This window comes from Argiope bruennichi, chromosome 2 (genome assembly GCF_947563725.1).
Source record: "Argiope bruennichi chromosome 2, qqArgBrue1.1, whole genome shotgun sequence".
NCBI classification, from domain to species: Eukaryota; Metazoa; Arthropoda; class Arachnida; order Araneae; family Araneidae; genus Argiope; species Argiope bruennichi.
This window is the reverse complement of record NC_079152.1, coordinates 85001019-85025959: the sequence shown is the minus strand read 5'-3', so window position 1 is coordinate 85025959 and position 24941 is coordinate 85001019. Positions and strand designations below refer to the sequence as shown.

The 24941-nt window shown below is 24.8% G+C and overlaps 2 protein-coding genes across 2 annotated transcripts; one reads left to right on the top strand and one right to left on the bottom strand.

The window, feature by feature from the left end:
- The first annotated feature begins 777 nt into the window (after positions 1-777).
- LOC129961800 (dual specificity mitogen-activated protein kinase kinase 1-like) lies at positions 778-14760 on the top strand. The gene is made up of 11 exons (XM_056075368.1): positions 778-969; positions 2291-2510; positions 3946-4092; positions 7118-7195; positions 7306-7357; positions 7608-7732; positions 8139-8334; positions 10108-10184; positions 12659-12720; positions 14156-14201; positions 14286-14760. Exons 1-11 carry the CDS (start codon positions 872-874, stop codon positions 14403-14405), a joined length of 1221 nt encoding a protein of 406 aa, XP_055931343.1. The 5' UTR covers positions 778-871; the 3' UTR covers positions 14406-14760.
- Positions 14761-15387: 627 nt separating this feature from the next.
- LOC129959297 (ankyrin repeat and LEM domain-containing protein 1-like) lies at positions 15388-24914 on the bottom strand. The gene is made up of 6 exons (XM_056072117.1): positions 24795-24914; positions 23088-23249; positions 20829-21862; positions 18829-19151; positions 17266-17395; positions 15388-15589 (listed from the first exon to the last, which is right to left on the bottom strand). The coding sequence occupies exons 1-6, from the start codon at positions 24833-24835 to the stop codon at positions 15420-15422; spliced, it is 1860 nt and encodes a 619-aa protein (XP_055928092.1). The 5' UTR covers positions 24836-24914; the 3' UTR covers positions 15388-15419.
- Between the last annotated feature and the right edge of the window lie 27 nt (positions 24915-24941).

Sequence of the window (24941 nt, the reverse complement as noted above, 5' to 3'; positions counted from 1 at the left end):
TAAAAATATCGCAGCAATATTGTTGAGCATTTTTTGCTATTCTTTTCTTCCCCTTGTTTTAATTGCTATTGATTTGTCTTCAGTGTCAACTATTTTATTTCATTAATTCAGGAAAGCTTAATTATGAAACTCATAAACCGAAAATAATTTCTAAAGTTGAAATTTTAGAATTTAGAAAGTTCTGTAAAAGTTTCGGAAAGAGGAATTTATCCACAAAGAGAAAAAATTATTTTTTTACAAGTACATTTGTGTTTGCTATTTCCATTTACATAAAATTAATTTATAACAAATTTATAGAATAGCACATGAAATCTAGATTATTTCCCTTCCTTTCTTTTTAGATTCTAAGGTTCGGTAAATATGATTTGCATTGTCTTCGAGATGGGGGAAAAATTAATAAATTAAAAAAAATAAAAATAAAAAAACTTCAAAAAAAAATTCTCACTCTGTAAATTTACTGCCTGAATTTAAAAAAAAAAAAAATATGAGTTTTGAAATTGCTAGAATAATAGAATAAAATATGATAATGATCTCTGTCACATTTTTAGGAGAATGATTACGATTGATTATCAGTGTATATCCTCAATTTAATTTTAGTACAAGCGGAAAAAAGCACTTTTGCCATAGTGAAAAGCATCTAGTGGGATCATTTTGAAATTTGACTATTGTTACATTTTTAAAATAATGACAATAAGGATGAAGAAATATTTTTATTAAAACAACCTTTGTTTTTATTGCTTTTATTGTAACTGTAACCATAGCTCCATTATCATTTGTTTGTTGTTTCCATGGCATGTGCGTCAAGCGTCAGTATTTGAGCTGATAAGGAATTAGTGTACTTTTTAAATTTCGGCTTATTGAAATTGGAATCATGAGTAAACACCATGGAAAGAATAAACTCAATCTGAAACTCCCTCCAGGATCTATTGAACCACAAGAACAGTCAGCATTTAATGATCCTAATAATGAGTATGAAATTATGTATTTCACTTATCTCTGTTGTTTTAATTCTCTCAAATTTTTTTGCTATCTTTAATTGAGTATTTGTTTACTGAAAGTGCTTGTTATAAATTACTTTATATCCTATTGGAACTCGAAGAAGTTCTTTTTATCTTTCCTTCTTTTTATTTTACACACTCCTAAATAAACCTACTTGATTACTTCGAAAATAATTTTTGGCCGAAACTGCTTACCATATGATTCTTATTCGTGACTTTTAAGAATTGATTGTTATTTAAATATCATACATTTTAAACTTATATTTAGTTATGTATGAAGGCAATTATATCTAATAAAGCATTACACCTTTAAAATTGTTTTATAAATTGTTGTACTTTCTTTAGAATGTGTATTAACAACTGCAGTTTTTTTACTCAAGTTCTGGTGTTTATATTTCTGCTAATTTAGCAGCATATATTGGGAAATAAGACATTTAACCTCAGTTTGAAATTTCTCTAATTTTCTTCATTATCATGATATCCTTTTTTTAAGAAAAATCTGAAGGTCACATATCAGTTGCTATTTCAGGTGATAAAAATGCATTATATATATATATAATTTATGTTGTAATTTGATTTAAAATCTATTCTGAATATTTTATTGTTTTTGTCTTAGCAACTAATAAGGTATGATTAAAGAATACAGTACAGACACTTGACTGTAATTTTTTACTGGCAATAACATTCAGTAAACTTAAAATGAGTATTTTGGAATTGATTTCCAATTTGATAACTCTATCTTATTTGTTAACATTATTTTTATCTTTCTATTGAATAATTTAAAGCATAATACATTTATATGACTTTTTTGGCTTAGGCTTGTAGCAGGTTAGAAGAATAAACAATTCTATTACAATTTCAAATTATTATTATTATTTTACATCTACAAATTGCATTATGTTTTCAATATCTTTAGCTCTTTTATGGATTTACGCACTTATGAGTTATACTAGCAAATGACATGGCAACTATATTTAGATTTTTTCAAATTTGCATCAAAATCATTTTAACCTGCAGAAACTTGAAAATTGGTTTATAAAGTTTTGTGCATTTCTAAGTTCTTGCAAGTAAAATCTTTATCTCTCCTTCTTTTTCTTAACATTTTCATTATGTGTTCTTAAAGCAAATTAAAAGTATGAGTTGAACACTTAAATCTTTTTGAGCTTAAATTTATAAAATTAGAGTATCAATAAAGACAAGAAAATTCTAGATATATTTTATTTCATTATTGTAAAAGGTACATTTATATCTTTATGAATTTTAATGCTATTTTATTATTTCTTTATTTTTAGATCTTTTGATACAAGTATTGAAGCTCTTCAGAGAACTTTAGAAGGCCTTGATCTTGATGAGCAACAAAGGAAAAGACTTGAAGCTTTCCTTTCTCAAAAGCAGAAGGTTGGGGAGTTAAGTGTAGATGATTTTGAAAACTTGGGAGAATTAGGTGCTGGAAATGGAGGAGTTGTTACCAAAGTTTTACATAAACATAGTGGCCTTGTAATGGCTCGAAAAGTAAATATCTTTTTAAATTTTTAAGAACATGATGGTCTTGATTATAATTCTAAAATGATATATGAAAAGTAGCTGTACTTCTTGATGTTTGCCTTTGTCTTGATGATTCTAGTAATTTGTAATTATTTAGCTAAAACTTTAAACCACATTTTTATTTTATTGATGAGCCTCATCAATTTCTTTTAGCTATCTTTTTAGGAAAAAGGGAGAATGAAAATATATTTGTTCTCTTTTAAACAAAATGGACTAGTAGTATTATCTAGAACTCAAATATAAATCATTGATTCGCTTCATTTATAGAACTAAAAGTATTGAGTGCTACTATTTTAGCATTGGCTCTTTTATTATAACTTCTATAAAACAAATATAAATAAATAGTATTTATAAAAAAATTGTTAGCTTTCAATTATTAAGTTCCATTTTTATTTCTCTTTTTCTTTTCTTTTTCAAGTAGCTATTCACATTTTTCTTTCTAAATACTTTTAAATACTTCTTTAATATTTCTTTTATACTTCTTTAAATGCTTCTTTTCTTTTTAAATACTTAAATAAATACTTTTTTTTTTTTTGCTTTGTTTAAGTAAAAGCAATCCAAACTGATATAGAAAGTTATTATGGTTGCTTCACTGATTCATAAGCTAATATATGCTACTTTCCATTTCAGAATTATGTGAAAGGAAATTAATTAGAGTAATTGATTCTCCCTCTTAATTAATAACAGATGAAATAATTATTTTGAATAATTAATCCCTGTGTTAATTAAATGGAATTTCATTATACAGAATGTTGATTATTGAAGTTTAAATCTAAATTCATTTCAAAGGAATAATTTATATTAGGCTTTTATTAACTCTCATTCAATTTAACATATAAAAGTTAATTCATGGATTTCTCTATACTAGTTTCACTGTATATTATATTTTTTAAGGTGTGTTCTCTGTTTTTTTTTTGTTTTTTTTCAAATTATAGTATTTTTTAATGCATGTATGCATGTGATAATTTCAAATTAGCTATTCTCTGAAGATAATTCACTAATCACTCGAACTCCATCTTCAGTGCTGTGCAATCTTTTTTCTTCCCATAGAATTACAAGGTTGACATTTGAAAATTTCTTCACAGACTATATAAGATTGAAGTTCTTTGTCATTTTCTTTCTTTCTTCCTCCTTTTCTACTAAATTCACATTTCTGCTTTTGCCATAGATTGGATTAAGAAATCTTGGCAAAAGCTAGAAATTGAACTGTATTTATAAACTTCTGAAGAATAAAAGCCATTAAATAAATATATTTGTATTATCTTGTAAAATAATGAAAAATAGTTTACATTTTTTCTTTTTCCAGATATGTAGTTCATTTTGTCACTTAATTTTATATATTTACTCAATGACACTGATTTTATTTTGCAAGTGTAATGATAAATGTTTAATTTCATTTTAGCTCATACATTTAGAAGTAAAACCAGCTATACGAAATCAAATAATTCGTGAATTAAAAGTCCTGCATGAATGCAATTCCCCTTATATTGTTGGATTCTATGGTGCCTTCTACAGTGATGGAGAAATCAATATTTGCATGGAATACATGGTAAATTAATTTATTCACTTGTAAGGTAGTGTTGAAAATATAAAGAATTTTAAACATAATTTTTAATGAATTATCAAATATTTAAAAATATTTTAAGTATTATTTCTGTTTTTAAAACTACCAAATAGTGGAAAAAGAATTCTTAAAGAGATTATTTTTTATATGGTTTCTTTCTAGCATCTGATTTCTTTAATTTTATATTTCAGTATGACATGTTATTAATTTTGCTTTATTATTAATTAATGCAATTATTAAATTAAAATTTTAAAAAGTTATTCTTCATTAAAAAATATTTACACACTAATGTATAGTTCCATTGGATAATAGTTGATAAAGAAAATGAGCATAATAAGGATATTACCAAAAATATAGATAAATAAAATAAATCTATAGAATCTAAATTTAAGAGGGGAAAAGTCATAAATATGGAATGTAATTAATTATTTTGCATTTATTGCTGTCTTTCATTTATCATGTAACAACTTTGTTAACTGGTATTCACATATATCAGAGTTGTTTTTCTTATGAGCTTAAAATAGTATATTTAATATCTTAAGTTACGCTTTGGTGAATTGCTTAAATACATAAAATTAAATAACAGTAAATAATCATGCTTGTCTACTTTGATTAATGTTTGAGAATTGTGTATAAAATTTCTTACATAGAAATTTAAACTATTCCTGTTTATAGAAGGAAAAAGTCAAGTTCCGATTTTGTGCTGAACCTTTAATGATTGGAATACAATCTAAGGATGATAAAAATGTTGTAAAGTTATATTTATGTAATGATATTTTAAACTCTAATTTCCATTCTAATTAATACAACTGAAACTTTGTAAAAATTATTGCATCAGTGGTTCCCATGTGCAGAGTAAAGGCATAGAGAAGTGCTGATGTAAACAGATTCTTCTAAAGGATCCCTTTGTTTCTCTAGTCAAGGTCGCCACGTGTGAGAAATTCCAATCATAATCGACACGTGTCAGAAATCTCTTGTTATATAAGACCAAGTATAAAATGTTCATCAGCTTTCCGTCAAGTCTTCTTTTCGCTCTGTGTTGTGTGTGTGCTCGTGGCTCTTGCTTGTAAATAATTATACCTTCCTGGGATGGATTAAAGAGAATTTAAAAATGCAAAGTGTCTTCTCTACAGTCAAACTTCCATCTGCTTTAAAAAATTATGCTTATATTATATATATATATAAAATTTATTAATTTATATTGAGGCATCTTAACCAGTTTCCACTACTGACTTTTTTTTAGTAGAGGAAATTATCATATTTCCATTTCTGCAAGACATATTGATAAGTTATGATCTCAAATTGAACTATACAGTACACTGACTTTTTTAAAATTAGTTACGTGTTTTAATTTTTTTTATATTTTAGTTTATTAATTTATGTTATGGACAAATATGTGCAAATGGAAAAATATTTATGATCAGTTCATAAAATATTTCTTCTAATTATATTATTTTAAAAAAGAAATTTTTAAATAAAATGTTATTTCTTATATAAAATAAAATCTGAATCAAACCTATTTTTCTAATTACCAAACTATTTGTTATTAGAAATTACAAATTATTGTTATCTAACTTTCTAGTTAAAAAGTTTTAATAATAAAAATTCAAACTAGTTGCAGTTTTTTTTTTTTGAAGTATAGTCTTTTTTTTTTTCTCCTTTTTTTAAAGCAGATAATGTATATGAATTGATTATTGTTAATGGTGCCTGCTATTAATTATAATGCAAAACAGTATTTTTAATCAATACTTCTTTGTTTCTATATTGCTGTGTTTACAGCGTAACATTTATACATACTTCATTATCAAATGAATTTCAGAAATACAACAGTTTCATTGCTTGATTTTAAGTTTTTAAATGATATCAGCTTCAGCAGTAATTAAGTATTAAAAGTTAATATTTTCTCTCTTTGTAAAATTTCAGTTTATTAAGAATGTTTGAGTATAGGTAATTACTGGTGAAAAATTATTCAATGCAATAACTTAATAAATATTATTAAGTGCTTATATTAAAAATCAAACAATAATGCTATCTAATAAAAATAATAATAAATAATCAACAATAAATTAATTTATTCAAAATTGCATCAGTTTTGTTTTCCAATAACCATTCTTATTTTCATTTTTAAAACACCTCAGATTAAATTAAAATATACATTTTACTTTTTTTGTTTTCAATACATTTATTATAAGACTGCGTTGTGCATAGGTAATGTGAATATATATATATAATATTTTTCCATGTATTTGATAAATTAAGCAATAGTCGAATGCAATTCATTTTAGAACTTCCTATCTTCAAAAAGAAAAAATAAGGAAATGATTTCTCTCTTTGTGAAAATTAGAAAACTTGCCAAAGTACAAAACCGATTAATATTCAATTCACAATTAGTGATAGATTAGTGTTGTTGAAAAAAAAAAAAAAAAAATTCCAGAGAATTAAAATTAGAGTTTTAAATCTTTTACCACTGTGAAAATATTTTTGTGAGTGTATTGTTTGTTTAAAGTAAAAAAAAAAAAAAAAAAAGGAAAGAACTAACAATTTATAGGGTTTTTTTTTAAAGCTTATTACAAATATCTTTTCAGAATTTATTTTTCATAAGTTAATACAATAACTAATGATACATGTATATTTAGTTTGACCTTATATGTCAAGATTTTTTCTACTGTTTATTTTTAAATTTTGTAAATGTGAATAAGAATTGCAGAAAATATAATTAAACAAAAGTTATATGAAATAAATTAATTCAAATTAATTTAAAACTGTATATTTTTATCTTTATTAAAACTCATATTAAGACAAAAAATCTTATTGATTTTCATTAACTAATAATTAAATAATTTAAAATTATTCAAAGAAATATATTATTGTGCAATGTAGTGCATATTAGAATTGTCATTGATTGTAAGAATGATCAGATTAAATTTAAAATTGTTGAAATCACCCAATATATCTTAAGAAATTTGTGTTCAGTTTAAAATTAATATCTATTGATTTATTTCAATTTCAGGATGGGGGTTCATTAGATCTAGTCTTAAAGAAAGCAGGTAGAATACCTGAAAAGATTTTAGGCAAAGTAACCATTGCAGTAAGTTTTTACTTTTGCATATTTACTTTTTTTGATATTAATTTTATATAGTTTAACTATTTATAACTAGTATATAATTTAACTGTAATTGAATTTTATTTTATTTGCAGGTGTTTAAAGGCTTACGCTATCTCCGTGAAAAGCATCAGATAATGCACAGAGGTATTAAAATTAATTTTTAAAAAAATCTATTAACTTTTGATTTCGGTTTTATTTCACTATGATCAAAACTGCATTTCTCTATTCTTTAATAGGGATTTTATTCTCCTTATTTATCATTTTTTTCAAATAAAAGCTTTAATGAAAAACGGAGATACTTGTTCCTTCTATAAACTGCCATATGTAAAAATCATCAGATACTTGAATGGAATTTAATTGCTATTCTCCAGATTAATTTTTTTTTCTTTCCTAGATGTTAAACCTTCAAACATCTTGATTAATTCAAGAGGGGAAATCAAAATTTGTGATTTTGGTGTTAGTGGGCAGCTGATTGACTCAATGGCCAATTCTTTTGTTGGCACTCGTTCTTACATGTCTGTAAGTATTAAGTTCTTAATATTGATTTATTCATTATTTTCCCACGATATATATTCTGCGTAATAATAACAGTAGTGAGAAATTTACTTTATATGTATTATTCTTATTAACAATACAATTGACATTTCACGTTCAACAACTTTAGTTAATAAAATAAGAATTTTTGATTTTTAGGTATAAATATTTGGGAAATTAGATGCCAGTTAATATGTGAAAGAAGATTTTTTTATTATGGAATCAAATTAATTGTAAATTTGATATTAATCTAATTATTAATTTATTATGATAGGAAATTTTTAGCTGTATTTATTAAATCCATTATTATCTAAGAAGAATTTAATGAAAAAAATCTACTGATTTTGATCAAACTTTTATAGAACTTATTAAATTAGGTTTTTATTTTTAGCCTGAAAGACTACAAGGCACTCATTATACTGTACAATCAGACATTTGGAGTTTAGGGCTCTCACTTGTAGAAATGGCAATTGGAAGGTACCCTATACCACCTCCAACAAATAAAGAACTTTCCCAAATTTTTGGATCCAGTTTTGTTCCAGATCAAGATTGTCAGTGTTCGTCACCTGGTTCCAACAAAAGACTAAGTACATTTATTATTTGATTTAATTTTTTTTATTAAATGTATATTATTTTATTATTAGGTTTATATATAGTTTTAAGTCATACTCAGAGCCTGACTAAGGCAGGGCATATGGGGGGGGGGGCTCATCAGAGGGGCGGTCCCAAATCGAATAGAAAGTTTATTATACGATTCCTTCTTTAATGAACATTTTTAAAACAAAATATCAGATCAGTCTAAAATCCATTAGTTTTATGTTAGCTTCTTCATTTATCTATCATATGAATACAAAAAAATCTATATTTCGTAAATTATAGCTTTCTAGAGCGGAATTCAGCTAAATTTCCGCAATTACAATGGACAAATTTGGCCAATCAAAAGTCTGTATTTTTACATATTGCAAAATGCAATAAGTTTACAAAAATATGGACTTCTGATTGGCTTAATTGAGCCATCATAATTTGGAAAATTTAGCTGAATTCTGCTCCAATGTCAACTAGGATATAAATTTTTCATGGCTAGATGACCTAGTTAACTAATTTTAGGTTCTAAGTCAATTTTCTTATTATATATCTATAATGAGGTGAACAATTTAAATACCACCATAAAGTTCAGTTCTTCATTACTAAAGTAGTGAAGCAGAGGGAGGTCTCCAAAGAAGTTTTTGCCCCAGGTCCCAATTAGGCTAAGTAGGACCCTGGTCATACACATAATAAAAAAAAGTGTATAATTATTATTTAATGAGATTTGAATTTTAATGTTTTCTTTTATATTACAGCCATCACAAAAGTTCAATAAGCTATTCTATGAACAATTTTAATCAATTGAGTTTATTTTTCTTTTTAAAACTTTATTGAGAGAGAGAGGGAGTAGCACAGCATTAAATCCAAAAATAGATGAAATTAATATTGCTTTTATAATAACATGCACTTGTTTAAATGTACAAATATGAGACAACAAATAAATTATTCTGCATATTAATTATTTTTTTTTATGTTTAGAAAAAAAAAACTTTTTTTTCAAAACTTAATTAGAAAATAATATATTTTTTTATAAATATATAAACCATTTCGAATGGGCTAAATTTATATGCTTGTTTTGTTGACTTTGAAGAACTTGAGAATAACTTTATTTTGAAGAGAGAGTGAATTTATTTTAATTAAAAATATTATAATAAACTTTTTGAAATTTTTTTTGATAAATATATTTTTTAATAGAATAACAAGGAATCAGAGTGCTCCAACAAGAATAAAACAGCATGAATACTTTTATATTAAAATCAATAAAAATTATTTTTAATTTTAGCTAACTAAATTGTATAATTAAAAACCCCAAATGAAAACAAAAAGTCTAAAAATCTAATAAAAAATAAAATAAAATTTTTATAAATGAATATCAGAACTAATATATTGAGGATAAATTTATATAAAAAATTAAATGTTAAGAGTTAAACTGAAATATATAATTGTGATTGTGATTCAAACACTTTCAGACAAGGTGGATGAAAAGCAAGTTGTACTAATGTTAAATGTTGCTAATTGTTTTAACTTTAATGTTGACTTACTTACCTTTTTAACATTTATATCTTAAGATACACTTAATTTTGAAATTAAATATCATTGCTATACATTAAAAAAATTTTAATGTATAGCAGCGATATTTCAAAAAAAATTAATTGTTAAATTTTCAATAAAATTCTCATTTGTAGGGCTTATATGTGCAATAAAAATTATTATCAGTTTTATATATATTTTTGACCTAAAAGAAATTGAGATCAATAATATATTTTATCTTTCAGGCAATTTAAATACTCCAACTGGGGATAATCCTATTACTTTATCTATTTTTGAACTACTGGATTATATTGTAAATGAGGTATGTTGAGTTTTTGATTATTTTTATATAATTCAAAATGTAGATTAATTGGACATATAACATTTCTGAAAAATCAATTTTAGTAATAAGTAACTTTCAATAAATTAAGCCATTTTCTTAAGCCAAAATCATGAAGAAAAAGTAGACAAAAATTGTTCACTAATACTCATAAAATTCTGTAACTGATTTATTTAATGCAGTGATTACTTAATAACTAACATTCTCATTATGTACAAAAGTGAAATGAGAAATCAATTACTACCTATCATTGATTGAAAGATTGTATATTAATTCAGTTCAACTCTTTATTACTAATTTTTTTTATGTGGTTAAATTGTTCTTTTCCAGAAACAAAAAATTATGCCGAATTGGTAATATTTTTGTTATGCTTTTGTCAAAGCCATTAGATGAGCAATTTTGTTGCATAAAAAAGTTTTAAAAAATTAGCTGAAGACATAAATCAAGGTTACCATGGCATCAGGAGAACTGGTGAAAGATTGGGGAATTTAAAAACACCTACAAAATGGGAATTCGTTTTTTTCATAAAAAATATACTGATCTCTTTAAGTATTTCAAGAATAAAAAAATGTTGCTATTACTTTAAAAATGAAATAACTCCATTCAAGATCGTTAAACTGCAGACGCTCATTCCTTTTTTACTCATTTTTCCTGCACATAGATCAGTCCAATTTCCTGAAAAGGGTGGGTGGGTGGAATACCAAAATTGGAATAGTAACTGCAAGCTAATTGGCTAATAATAGAGCTGCTGAAACCGAAAAAAATACACTTTTTAGCTGAGTGTTTTGTATTTGAGAAAAATATTACAATTTTTTTTTTTTGAATGCATGCCAAAAATTTTGATGCTGTTTTAAAAGCTGCATCTTATTTGAAATATCACTGTGAATCTCTATTAAAAAACAATGTAATATTATATGAAAAGTGAATGGTTGATTTGCTTTAACTTCTTTATTCCAAATTACAAATTTCTACTGTGTGTTTAGCAAACTTACAAACATCCAATTTGAAAATTTGCTGAAAAAAAAAAAAAAAGTGGATATGAAGAACAACTTGATTACTAAAAAAAATAATTTAAATGATTTCTATTCCAATGTTTTGAAGTCCAAACAATTTTCTGATTTGGGGAAAGTTGTGAAAATAATTCTTATTGTTGCATGTCAATGTGATTGCATGCAACATACCAATAAATATACCATATTTAGTATTAATAAGGATGTGCTTGATGAAAATCTGAAAGAAGATTTTTTAATTGGCCTAAGAACTATGTATGATGATAAAAAGTTTTAGGAGATGTCTTAAGAGATTCGCTTCATAATGCAAAATTAGAATATCTGAGGTATTGGAAAGTTTTAAAAAGAAAAGGGGGGAAAAATGCAAGATAGCTTTGCAAATTAAATTATTGCAAAAGGAAAAAAATGAAATTGATGATTGAAAAATCAGTAGTAATTATTGAAACAGATGTTTTAATATATAAATTGACACAAAAAAAATGCTTTGTATTTTTTTTTTGTTGAATAATAATTAAATGGTTTGTAACATGATAGCAAGAATTTTATTTTTTGTTTTATCTCACTTGAGTCCGTAATTTTGCATCATTTTAAATTAGACAGCATAAGATAAATGATCTCGTGTATCAATCTTTTCTTTTTAAACCATGTGAATTTTGTCTTGTCACAAATGCTATTAGTATGTTTCTTCTTATGTTGCATATACATATAGGAAAAAGGCAGAGAATATTTGTTTATAGATTTGAGTGGTAATCCAATGAATGTTAAAAAAAATGAATAGATATTTACTTTAAGTTTATGTAAGGCTATTTATATTATTTGATATAAAATGCATTCTGATTTCAAAGGCACTATCATTCAATAATCTGTTGCTGAAAAATTATAATTCTTATTAAAATTCATGATTCACTTTAATATTTTTAATGAAAAAAGTTTCCTGCCTTTTGCGTTTACGTGACAACAGTACAAAACCTTATTTACTTACAGAATAACAGATTTCTTTGAGTCGTTGTGAAGTATATAGGTATATTATGTTAAGCATGTAAGGACCTTTTTAAGTGTAGTGTACTGGTTAAAATGCTTGCTGCTAATATAAGTGTTCTGTGTTATAAATAATATACAATGGAATAATTGATTCACACAAACTATTTTAAGAATATTGCTAGAAAAATCATTTTGCAAAGGATATTGATTGGGGAATCCATTTTAATTATTTAGTAAAAAGGTAATAATTTCTGAGAGACAAAAAAATCAACATTAAAAACAACAAACAAACAAAGATTTGTTTACATTTATTGGGAAGTATTAATAAAAACTATTTTTATTCTGTTTGTAAGAAATACAACTCAAAGTAATTTATTAAAATTGTTTATCATTCTTTGCTGTATTGTTTTCTTTAGTATTTCACAAATTAATTGATATGCATATTTTTATATAATTTATTTGTAGCCTCCCCCTACTTTGCCAAGTGGAGTGTTCTCTAAAGAATTCAAGGATCTTGTAGATAGATGGTCAGTAATTAAAATACTAATTTTCCAAAAAAAAAAAAAAAAAAAAATTGAGTGTTGCTATTTTTAATTTTAGACCAACTTATTTTGTTGTGAAATAATAATGAATTTTATTATTTTTTGTAGTTGAAATTGAAATAGATTTATTATATAGCCTAACTTTTTATTTATCAAATGCCAAATTTCTACATTAAATTTGCTTTACATATTGTATAAAACTGTTTTAATGGGCTATATTTAAATGTTTTGCAGTATTTAACTTCAAACAAACATTTGTGAAGTTTGCTTCATTTTCTTCTAAGAGATTGAAATATTGAGAGTAATATTGCAACAATAGATATCACATTCATGTAGGCAGCTATTATGATATATTGATTTACCTTATACACAAGATATATTTCCAATTACTTCTTTATATTTCATGAAAATGAGCATTATCATCTTATTGCTGAATTTTTTTTATTCAGTGGGAAGGAAATGGATAATTAAACAATTTTTAATATTTTAAATATTTGTATTTATCAAATTATACCTTTTTTTTATTTCAGAATTAATTAATTTTAAATTAAGTTTCAACATGCATGAAACTGTATGAATTTGTTAAATTACATTAAAAAGGATGAACTTATTTGTATTGTTTTAGTATTTAAAAAGATTAATTGTGACATTATTTATGTAGTTTTAAATGTAAAAACAGAAAAATGTGATGTGACAGTAAAACTTCTGTGATCTAAAAACTAAAAGTGTCATTCTTTAGCTTTTAAAAAGTATTTTGATGTTATTAAAATAATATTGTGCTAGAAGTATACAATCGAAAGAAGAAAATTGCTTCTAAGAAATGAATAAGTTATAATACTAATTTGAAAAAACAGAAGTGTTAGAAAGTAATGAAAAATGTTTTGTGTCATATAGGGAAATTTTGAAACTCTTAAAAAAATGAATGCAAAAATCTTTAATTGTTAGGATTTTTTCCCCTAAAATATGCATAGATAATAATTACTTTTCATTACTAAAAGATGATTTCTTTAAAATCTCATTTTTTTATACATTATTTCCTATATCCTGTTATGGTTAGTATAGGATTTCACATAGCTTATTATCGGCAAATGTGTTGCTTTGTCATCGAGTCAGAAAATCATGATTTCAAGAACCACTGTGTGTACAGACTTTAAAATTAAATACATCTTCTGTTTGATGTTGTGAAAACCAGTCTGGATATGATGTTGTTCTCTTCATGTGACTATGATTATAATTCAAAATTACAAAATCCATCTTAAAATAATCCTTATGTTGCTTCAAAATGTTTTGCTAAACTAATTGAATTCATATAAAGGTAAATTTATGTGATAAAAAACCCCATATGTTATATAATATACTGCTTTATAATTTTTATTGGATTTTTATATTACACTATTAAATATCTATTTCTCTTTTGTAGCTTGAAAAAGAATCCAGCTGAACGAGCTGACTTAAAAACTCTCATAGTAAGTGAAATGTGTCTGTGCTTTTACATTTCATTGAAATTTATATTTCTGTTTCAAAATTTAATTAGCTTCCATTTATTTTAGAATCATCCATTTGTAAAGAATGCTGAAACTGAAGAAATAGACTTTGCTGGTTGGGTATGCCAAACTATGGGGCTTGATCCTTCAACACCAACTAAACCAACATCTGATGGCTATATTTAATGATTCTTTTGGGTATCTTTATTCAGTAGTAATCAAAGAAAAAGAATGCATTTCTTTGGCTGATATTAAGTTTTGTAGCATATACATTTACTATATATTTGTAAAAAAATGAAATACATTTATTTTTGAAACAGTGGATTTTTTTTTAAAAAAAAGTCCTTTTTTTGAAAAGTTAAGTGTAAAAAAAAGAAAAAAGAAGCAACTTGCAATGATGTTTATTTTTATGCAAAAATAAATAGAACTTGAAGCTTTGTGTAAACTAAATGTTCCTATTAAACTTCTTTTATATATCACAAATGTTTTTTATACTTAAGATATTTCAGTTTAAGTGCATTATTATTAGTATGAAGATTGTCCAAATATCAATAATACTCGAAGAACATTTTATTTTACCGAGATTTTAGAATATCTTCTTATATGAGAATTGATGTGTATAAATGAACATAATGAATAAAACATTCTTATAAAAAATTGAGTGGCTAGACTTCAGTGTATTAACTTGTTTCATATTATTTGAACTGCAATGCTGATGTGAAGAAATATTTGCAAAGTTGGCACATTTCTCACTATTTAGTGATGCATTATCAGCCAAAGTTGTAATTTGAGGCACTAGAAAAATTTTTAGGAGAGAAATATTACAATCAAATTACATTTTATATAGTTCATAAAATAAAAAAAAAAGTTACTTATTAATCAGGCAAGTAATATATATCTGAAACATAAGTAATTACGATTTTGGCGTACAAAATTCTGTATTAGTTGCAGAAGTATAAATAAATGAAATTATTATTATTTCAGATTATAAATTATATACAAAGAGTTGGATCGAGGTGGCTATTATGAATAATTAAAAGATTTACCTTCATTTTACAGAATATTGTATACATTTACAAAAATAAGTAAAACTTGGAATCTTATCAACTATTCAATTATATAATAATAATGAGGCAGTAACAAAATTATACAAAAAGGATGACTTTATTTAAAACCTATATACACATTTAAAATTGGCAATTATTTTGCTTTGATATCTTTTGGCAAGATTTGTTTTTCACCTTCCAGAATAAAAATTTGCAGTGCTCTATGCAGAAGTGCAACTCCAACTTGTCGTTTCCATGACCTTTTCCACTTTGATGCAATCCCATAATAATCTCCATTTCTAACATTGGTTAGATTCTTTAAACCTGTACAAACAACAATATATAGCGATTTATATATTGAATCTTATACTGTATGAAAATCAAAAGATTGCACATATTAACATTATTTTCAATATGCATTGTTCTGTACATCATTTGGAATAACCTTACATTAGAGCATTTGGAGATGAGTTTGGAAAATTATATTCTCAAAAATTTATAGATGTGTCTCAATATGACAAGAAATTTTAATTGCTGTCAAGTCACAAAGAACAAAAAAATCCCAATTTTATTAAAATAATTATGCATGTTTTTACTTTTAGCTGAAATTTTACTAGAAAAATTTTATGTAGGAAATTAATTTCAAACTACTTAGAAATTGCTATTCTATTATTATTACAAAAGGATGAAAGGATTTTTATTGAAAGATCAATTCCAATCCTTTAATATATCAATTTTGATGTTAAAACAAGGATGATAAAAATATTATTTAGGAGTGAAAATGAATCCATGAAACTTATGATCCAAAAATATGCTGTGGCCATAGAAATAAATTTAATTTATTAGTAAAGAAAATAATATAATAATTATTAAATATTTATAATTTTTTGATGCAGAAAAATAAAATTTAAAGAAATAAATCAACTATTTTTTAATCAAAATAAATATATCAATAGTTTGCATTCCTTTATTTTTAGAAGTATAGTATTAGGATAATGAAATGTTATTATTTCAATAGGAATTCACTTAATGGCTTCTCTAAAATTTTCTATTTTTAACAATGCATTCTTTTAATCAAAAGATAAAGTCAATCCACTCCTGCCAGATATCAAAATGGTACTTTGTATGATTTATAAACTATGAAACTGTAAATATAAAGGATGATTGAAATTTCAACAATTAAGTTAATCAAAGCAAGAAATAAAGAAAGACGGCATAATTTATGATTTGGTTGGTAGAGTTTATTGGCAAAAGAACTATTTATGATTAAATTACACCCAACATACAGTGAGAGTTAGAAGCTTATTTTATAGATTTTTGTTATTTTTCAGGCCTTTTTAACCTGTACAATCTGCTAAACTTAGTCCCAAGGGAAAATACAACCTTAAAAACATATTTAAGAAATCAAAATAGTAAAAACCAATCAGTTTTAAACCTAGATAACCAAGCTTAATTCTCAGTCACATCATAACTACACATTCATCAAATGAACTATATATTGATAAACTAATGTCAACAAAATTGTTACATGTTACAATAGTATGGGTAAGTAGAAATTAAATAAGAAAAAAGAAAGATCGGCAGGGAGTGCATGGAAGTTTGTGAACTTCATATTCAAGTGGAGGTGTGTTGTCATGCGGACGAATGATTATTTATCTAGGGTTAAAAAAGTAAAAAGATAGGAAACTTTATGAAGGATATCTTTTAAAGTGATACAGGGAGAATGAAAGCAGTGGATACATTTATTATTAAAATGTGAAGAACTAACATAGGATATTGACATACTGTGCTTCAGGAAGGGCGAATTCCCCAAATAAATGCTTTTGTGTGAGCCATGTGTGGCCAATTTTTTTATCTGGGAAGAATTGTATTGCACATTATTTATGAGTCTTAACATATTGAAAAATTCATAAACATAAAAGATAGAATTTAAAAAGAACCATTGATGGCATAATTATTGTGTTTAAAACATATATTTTAATCTAAATAATTGAACTTACCAATAGCTTCAATAATGCAAGCTTCTTGAGTGTATGCTTCAACAGGTATGCAATTATTAAAACAATGGAGGGAAATTACACCAAGTCCTGACTCCCAAATATCCAAGATATGAGAAATCTTGTCATTTTTCTTCCAAGGAAAAAGAAATCATAATTCAATAAAGCAGATTAAAAATAATTCATTTATAGCTATTAAGCTAAAAAAAAAGGTGTGTTTTTTCACACCTTTTGAAATAAAGTCAATAAAGCTAGATCTTTACTGTACAAAATTTTAAGAATTTAATTTTATTTCAATATGCTTTACAAAAATAAAGACAGTTTATTTTTGTAAAGAAGTTTATATGCAAATAGTTATGCTGTGTTTGTGTAAAGAGCTGGATTATAATCGATTAAAAAACAATGAGAGAAAAAATACTATTTTTCAAATAATTATGATGTTCAAATTGTAATTTCTTTTAACAATAATTTATAATACAACATTTATATAATTAATCGATCATTTAATGGTTTATAATGTTACAAATTATGTATTTTCTAGTTATAATTTAGCAACAATTTAAGAGTTTAGTCAAATATTTTAAAAAATTAAACATGGTTATTGCATAAAGATTATACCATCTTAAAAAAACTAAATGTTTCATTAATTAATCAATTGAAACTTTTTTTATTTCAAATTTCAAAAATTGCTGAGGATTCCAGTTTTATCAGATTTGAAATTAGATAGTTATATAGACAAGAATTGATTTCAGCAAAAACCTATTGTGTTATATTTGGTGCATTCTACATCTTTTAAAGTTAAATGTTCTCTCAGTGGAGTAAAAATTTTGAGATGAGATACATAATGCATTGTCATCTGGTCACATTTAAAATCAAACCAATTCAAATCATTTTTGACTGCAATTCAATTTTAATTTTTAAAAGAAAAATTTTCATTGTAATAATAAATAAATCCAATGTACATTCCCTCCTTGAGAATCATAATAGGAATTCAGCCCAGTAAATATTAAAGAAGATATTTTTCCATCTTTTGAAATAGAGTGGTAGATGAGACTAGATATTTACTAAGCAAAATGTAAAGAATGTAATTAACATTTCTTAGCAATTATATTCTAATTAAAATTGCTTCTAAGAGAATCATAAAATGAATTAAGTCCAGCAAATATTTAGCAAGTCTTAATAATTTTGCATTTTTGCACCAAATATCATAATTTTGTTTTGTTGACTAATTATGTTATAAAGAGATAACCTGCTAATTTGATTGAATAAAAGTCAAACAGACATTCAATGTTTCCAAAATTTAGTAAAGTAGAATTAAGTTCTACTGCCACAATAATGTGGAAAAAAATAAATAAACAATCAATTATTCTATAAGAAAGTTAAGCAAATCTATTTATTGAAATAAATGGTATGCAATTATTGCACTTTTATTATGGGAGGAGGGCAACAGTTTTCAAAACAGCAATTTATGAACAACACAAAGTCTTTCATTTTAGTAATTATCAGTTACTAATAATTTTAAGTATTTGGTCAAATATTATATAAATAATCAGAGCTTTAAATTACCAATTCTCCATTATTCATTGCTCTTGCTGCTTCCATAAGATGACTATAAGGACGTCCTTTTGTCCCTTTTCCAACATAAAACAATGCATCAAGAAAGGTTAGAAATGTTTTTTCAAAAGTAAGATATTTTAGCCTGACTGGTAAATTCTGAGTGACTCGAGGATCCAACAAAAAATAATTAAAGCAACATCTTTGATTTCCCTCTCTCCACTTCACATTGGATTCAACAGAATTAAATTCTTCAGACATGGAATTAATTAAATTTTGAATCCGATCAGTATTCAGTTTACCATCCAGGAATGTGTACACTTCTTGACAATATTCTATAAAAATAAATATTAATATTATATATATATAGCTCAGATTGTTACATTCTCACATATACTAAAGAATAAGAAAGTAACTATTAAAAATTGCATTATACAATTAGCAATTAAGCACTGATAAACATATGTAACTTTATTCAGATGTTAATAATATAAGTTATGCATAAAATTATCCAGTGTACAAAAAAAATTAATAAAATGATTCTGTAATATTTTTTACACCAATTTAAAACTATAAAAATATTTTATATGAAACTTGATGACACATACCTCATAAAATTGAAATTTGTACTTAAAATATCATATCATTAGAGGCAGAAATCCATACATCTTTAAAATTTGTTCCCCAATTTTTAAAATACCATTTAAGTATTTATACCATTTGAATAGTCAAGTTATTCCTAATATTTAATAATTTTTTAGAATACATAAATTTTTTTAAATATTTATTAATTAATTATAGGAAAAAAAAGTTAAAAAAATGACTATTAAACTAATTGGACTTAGCAAGCAATATATGACCCATCAACGGCAAATTTATTAATTCCACATTTTTAATATTTTTTTGTTTTAATGTCAAAACATTTGATATTATATTTATTTTATTTATTTTTTATTCAGAGAACATTTTCCCAAAATAAGACAATTTATAAAAATTTAATTGGCAATCAAAAAGATATTAATTTTTATTGTTAAAAATACCCAATTTATTTAACTCCATATTTTTATATAATTTTATCAATTAAAATTCCAACATGTATTACATTATTAAAGTTATCTCTGAGCTCTAATCATCTATTTACATATCCCATTGCAAATATCTCATGCATTTCAGACATATAGCAATTTTGTATTAAGTTAAGGCACTATTTATTGGTCAATCTATTCTTGAAGAAGAAAATTCAATAAATCAATATATGGTTACTAAATAATATGACTTGTCATTTAGTTTATAAAAAAATATTGCGAAAAGTGTCATGAGAATTGTAAATAAATTACAGTATTAAATGCATTAAAGCTTGTCTTGATACATTTAAGTTCTGAAACCTTATATTATTAATACTTTGTTAAGATGCAGCTATTATGTGCCTCGTATTATGTGTGGCAATCTTTCACATCATTTTTTTTTTCAGTTTAAATCTACAACTCTCAATCTTTAATTTTTTGAAAATGAGTGTTAGCACATTATAACAATTTTTAGAAGCTATCTTCAAAATATGAAATGTATAAGAATAATTTGCATTAATTTAGAAATAATTTAACATTTAAAAAGAAATCCCAAATCACTTGAAGAACTGCAATAGCAGACAACTTTCAGTATTAAAAATGAATAAAGAACTAATAAAAAAAATCCTAGTGACTTTTGATAGAAATGATTTAGGAGAATATGATCGTGCTTTTCAGTCTTTTCCCAACTAAAGTTGATATTCATTTAATCTGTCCCCCCCTTCCCTTTCCCACAAAAAATAGGTCTATAAAAATATTTAAAAAGGGCAAACAATTATTACGTGATTTCATGAAGAAACTTGAAATATACTTAAATAGTATAAAAGATGGCAAGCATTTAATTGAATATTAATTATAGTGATACAAAGTATGAATGTAATATTTTTAGACTTTCTATATAAAACAACAATTCTTTCATTAAATCCTAAACATCAAAATAAAACTTACTTGGAGCTGGCAAAGTACATGAGTTATTACAGCCCATCTTTAGTCTTGTTAAACGTCGCAAATACACATCCCGCGTAGAATCTGAAACTGGCCCTGGATCATCTCCCATAGATTTCAATTCTTGATAAATTTTTGAATTACTCAGAATTTTGTATTCATCAGGAATAACAACAAGAGTATTAGAATGAGATGAACAATTACTCCAAAATAAACAGCTGCTGCTTTGAGAGTTCCGACAAGTTTTCCAATCATTCGCACTGCATGCACAATAAGAAGATTCACATGTTTTGGAGGATGAATATAGAGATGGAGAAGAATACTTCTCAATCTCAATCAAAGCAATTCCACTTTCATTATCAGAATCAATAATTGTTTCTGAACTTCTGGTTTTGGTAGTAAATATGTCACTTTCGCTGATGGAGCCAATATCTGTATCGTCTGATGATAAAATAGCTGCATTATTATGAGTCATTCCATCTTGTATCGTTTTATTAGAATGTACTGAATAAAAAGTTAAGTCACTATCATTTAACAAATCAATTTCTTTCTCATGTGCAGGTATATTATCATTGGTATATGTTGTAAAATTTTTTGGAGATATTTCTATTTCAGGATTTTGATTTTTCAAAACTGATTTCTTTAATATTCTACTAACATTTTGGAAAAAATCCCCAGACTCATCATCATTTGATGAAAATAAGACAGGAAAGTTCTCATTTGTACTAAACAATGAAGAGGATATAATATCATCAGCAACTGGAACATTTTTCTTTTGGCTAACATATTCTTTAGAGTCCACAGGTTTAGCACCAGATTTGCAGGTGCTATTTCTGAAATTTAATTTATCCTCTGCCAGGTACCGATGTAATAACTGATATGCTTCATATGCATAATTATTTATTGCTAAGTCAAATGAATTTTTATTTTCATTATCTGTTAACCATGGATTACCACCATTTTGCAGAAGTTTTTCTAATTCATAACAGTTATTCCACATAGCAGCAATATGAACTGGAGTTAGATCATCATGAGATCTAATAAATGAAAAGCAAATTTTATTATAGAAGGAAATGCTATTAGCAGTATATAAAGAAAATAATAATAATGGAACTAAATAATACAAAAGGAAGTATTAGATAATAACTTTTTCCTTATCAATGGTATAGAATTATATTAACAAGTCTTTTTCTCTATGTGTGGATTTTACTTGTACAAGAAAAATTTACCAGTGAAAGTAATCTGCTTCTTCTCTAAGTATTCCACAGATAATTGTATTTTTCATTTTTACTAAGTGACTCATTTTTACTCATTACTGATTTATCAGTAATGAGTTAAAATAAGAATATACAACATAAAAGAAGATTTAAATTTATTTATTTATTTTTTTGTTAAATGATCTAAAAGTGATAAGTATGTTACCTTCTTCATCAAAACAGGACATTTGAGATTTTTTCAAATATAAAACAAAAGCATTAATGCTATTGTATTAAGTGCTTATAGAAAAAAAGAATATATTTTTTAATTTCAATTTCTTTTAGCAAGTAAATGCTATTTACTGAAAAAAAATACTTATAAAACTAAATAAAATAAAGTAAGTACTAAAATAAATCTAAGAATATTTTTAATATAAAATATCAACAGCAAAGCTTTCTACAGAAAGTTATCAATATTTTAATAAAAGAATATATTTAAAGAAAAAAGAAAAGGAGAGGAAAATGATGCTCTCTTTTCTCAGGCATGAAAATAAATACAATAATAATAATTGTACAAATCTAATGATTGTTTTTACATTGATATTTCTGCATATTATTTTCAGTTGCTAAGTAAGCTTTGAAAAACAGAAATGGACTTTTCATATATTCATTGCCAATTTTTAAGCACAAATAAAATCAATATTAAAAAAAACACTCAAATATGAAAGAAAATACATGATATTTTAAAGCATTTTAGAATATAGCTATTATGTATGTACATGAGTAAAGTTTTTCAATTTAAAAATTCCAAGAAAAACTTTCCAATTTATAATATATTTCAAATGAAATAATAATCATGTATTTTAATCAATAGTAAAATACATTTAAGGAAAAATGTATAAACTATTAAAATAATTAATTTAAAAAAATTCAAGGTTGCAACAAAACTGATTGTGATGTTTTAAATACTTTCTGTATGCAATTAAGAAGTAACAACAACAAATTGCTAAAGATGTTTCTAAATTATTACATATACAAAATATACATACAATTTTCAATATCATACCTAGCATTAGGATTAGCTCCATTATCTAGTAAGAAGGATAAAACATCTTCTTTTCCACTAACATTTTCAATTCCAACAATAAGATGCAGGGGTGTACAACCTTCTGTTCCAGGTATTTCATCATTTACTTTTCTAGTGTCTGACAATAAGGTTTTCAACTTACTGTTTAAAATCAACAATAAATTGTGAATTAATGACAATAACTATTAGGTACAATTAATTTATTAAATAAGAATATAATTTTGACACAAATAGTAATATATTATAAAAGAAAGGAATTAATTTTCTTTTAGCTCAGCAACAGCCAAAATGTGCACTACATTCATCAATGTCAGAAAGTAAAAAATTTGGCTATTGGGTTTGTTCCACATTTAATGCAAAAAGGTACATGGCATATATTTAGGAAATTCCAATCTGACAGAAAAAGGAGACATTTTGCTCTAGCAATTCCATTTGGTGACAGCTATTATTGAGGAAAAAAAAAAAGGTATAAATACTTCCTTATTTTATAATTTTGTTAAGAAAAAAAATGCATTTCAATTATTTAAATATAGCACAGGCTTGAAATTAAAAAAAAATTGTTGAATTTCATAAAATAATGTATTAATATAATTCAATAAATAATGTATTAAAATAATGTGCCAAACATAAGCACCAATAAATTAAGTAGGATTAAATGAACTATAAAATGAACAAATTTATTACAAAAATACTTGAAACATTAAAAATACTGTAGGACTATTACATAAAAACAAAATTAATCAATCTCAAGAATAATAAAATTCAATTCTAAAAATATTGAGATCTGCATTTCTGCAAAAATGTGGCATGACTGATTATTTTTTGGAGTAACCTCAATTCTGGTTAATATTTAATTGATAATTAATGGTCATTGTTACATTGAAATTATCTGGAAATTAAGATTTACAGCAATATAAAGAGACAGAGAGAATGCACAGTATATAATAAAGAGAAAAATTAATTTTATATTTTTACAGTTGTCAGAAATGCAAAATAATTTTATATAAAAATCTATTTTAGTTATGAAAATTTCTATTCATTCAGTACAAAGATATTAAATTGATGTTTTTGATACTTTTTATTATGTTATAATAAAGGAAATTGTTCAATGAATTAATATTCAGAAACAATGCTTTTAAACTCATATTTTATGCAATTCTTTTGGCCAGAAACCAAACGTTTCTATGTTTTGCATATATTGTAACCCGCATCATAAATATACATCAGTTTCTTTTTAAACCACTCTATTAAACCATATGGTGAATACATTTATGATTTTAAAAAAAATTGATGATAATATATTGCACTTTCATTTAAAAAAATTCGTTAAAAATTTAGACTTAATCCAATGTCAGGATATTTAAAATCTGAATTTTCTTCTTAATAAATTCTTACAGATGTTATATATGTTATTAATATAAGTTTAAATAGTCCTATTCATTCTTTAATGTAATTAATCTATCTCCATATTCTTAATAGGCGCAATTTATTTTAAATATTAAAGTTTGAGTAATTACGGTAGTTTTATTCAACAATTTTCGGGAAATTGAATGTTTGGTCTTAAATAAATGGATAAGAAAAGATTTAAAACGAAAGCTGTCAATTACGAAACTGCTATATATTGCTAAGTAATTATAAGATCATAAATGAAAGAAATAATATGCTTGTTTATTATTATATAATTACTTCAAATCACAGTTAAACACAGCTTCCAATATATCTGTCATTTCTTATAGATAGCAAAATGCCATTGCACGGTCATATGGATGGTTTTGTATTGTATCGTTTGTTTACAGTTTAAAAAAAACGTCCGCGGTTTTTAGTGATGCCAAA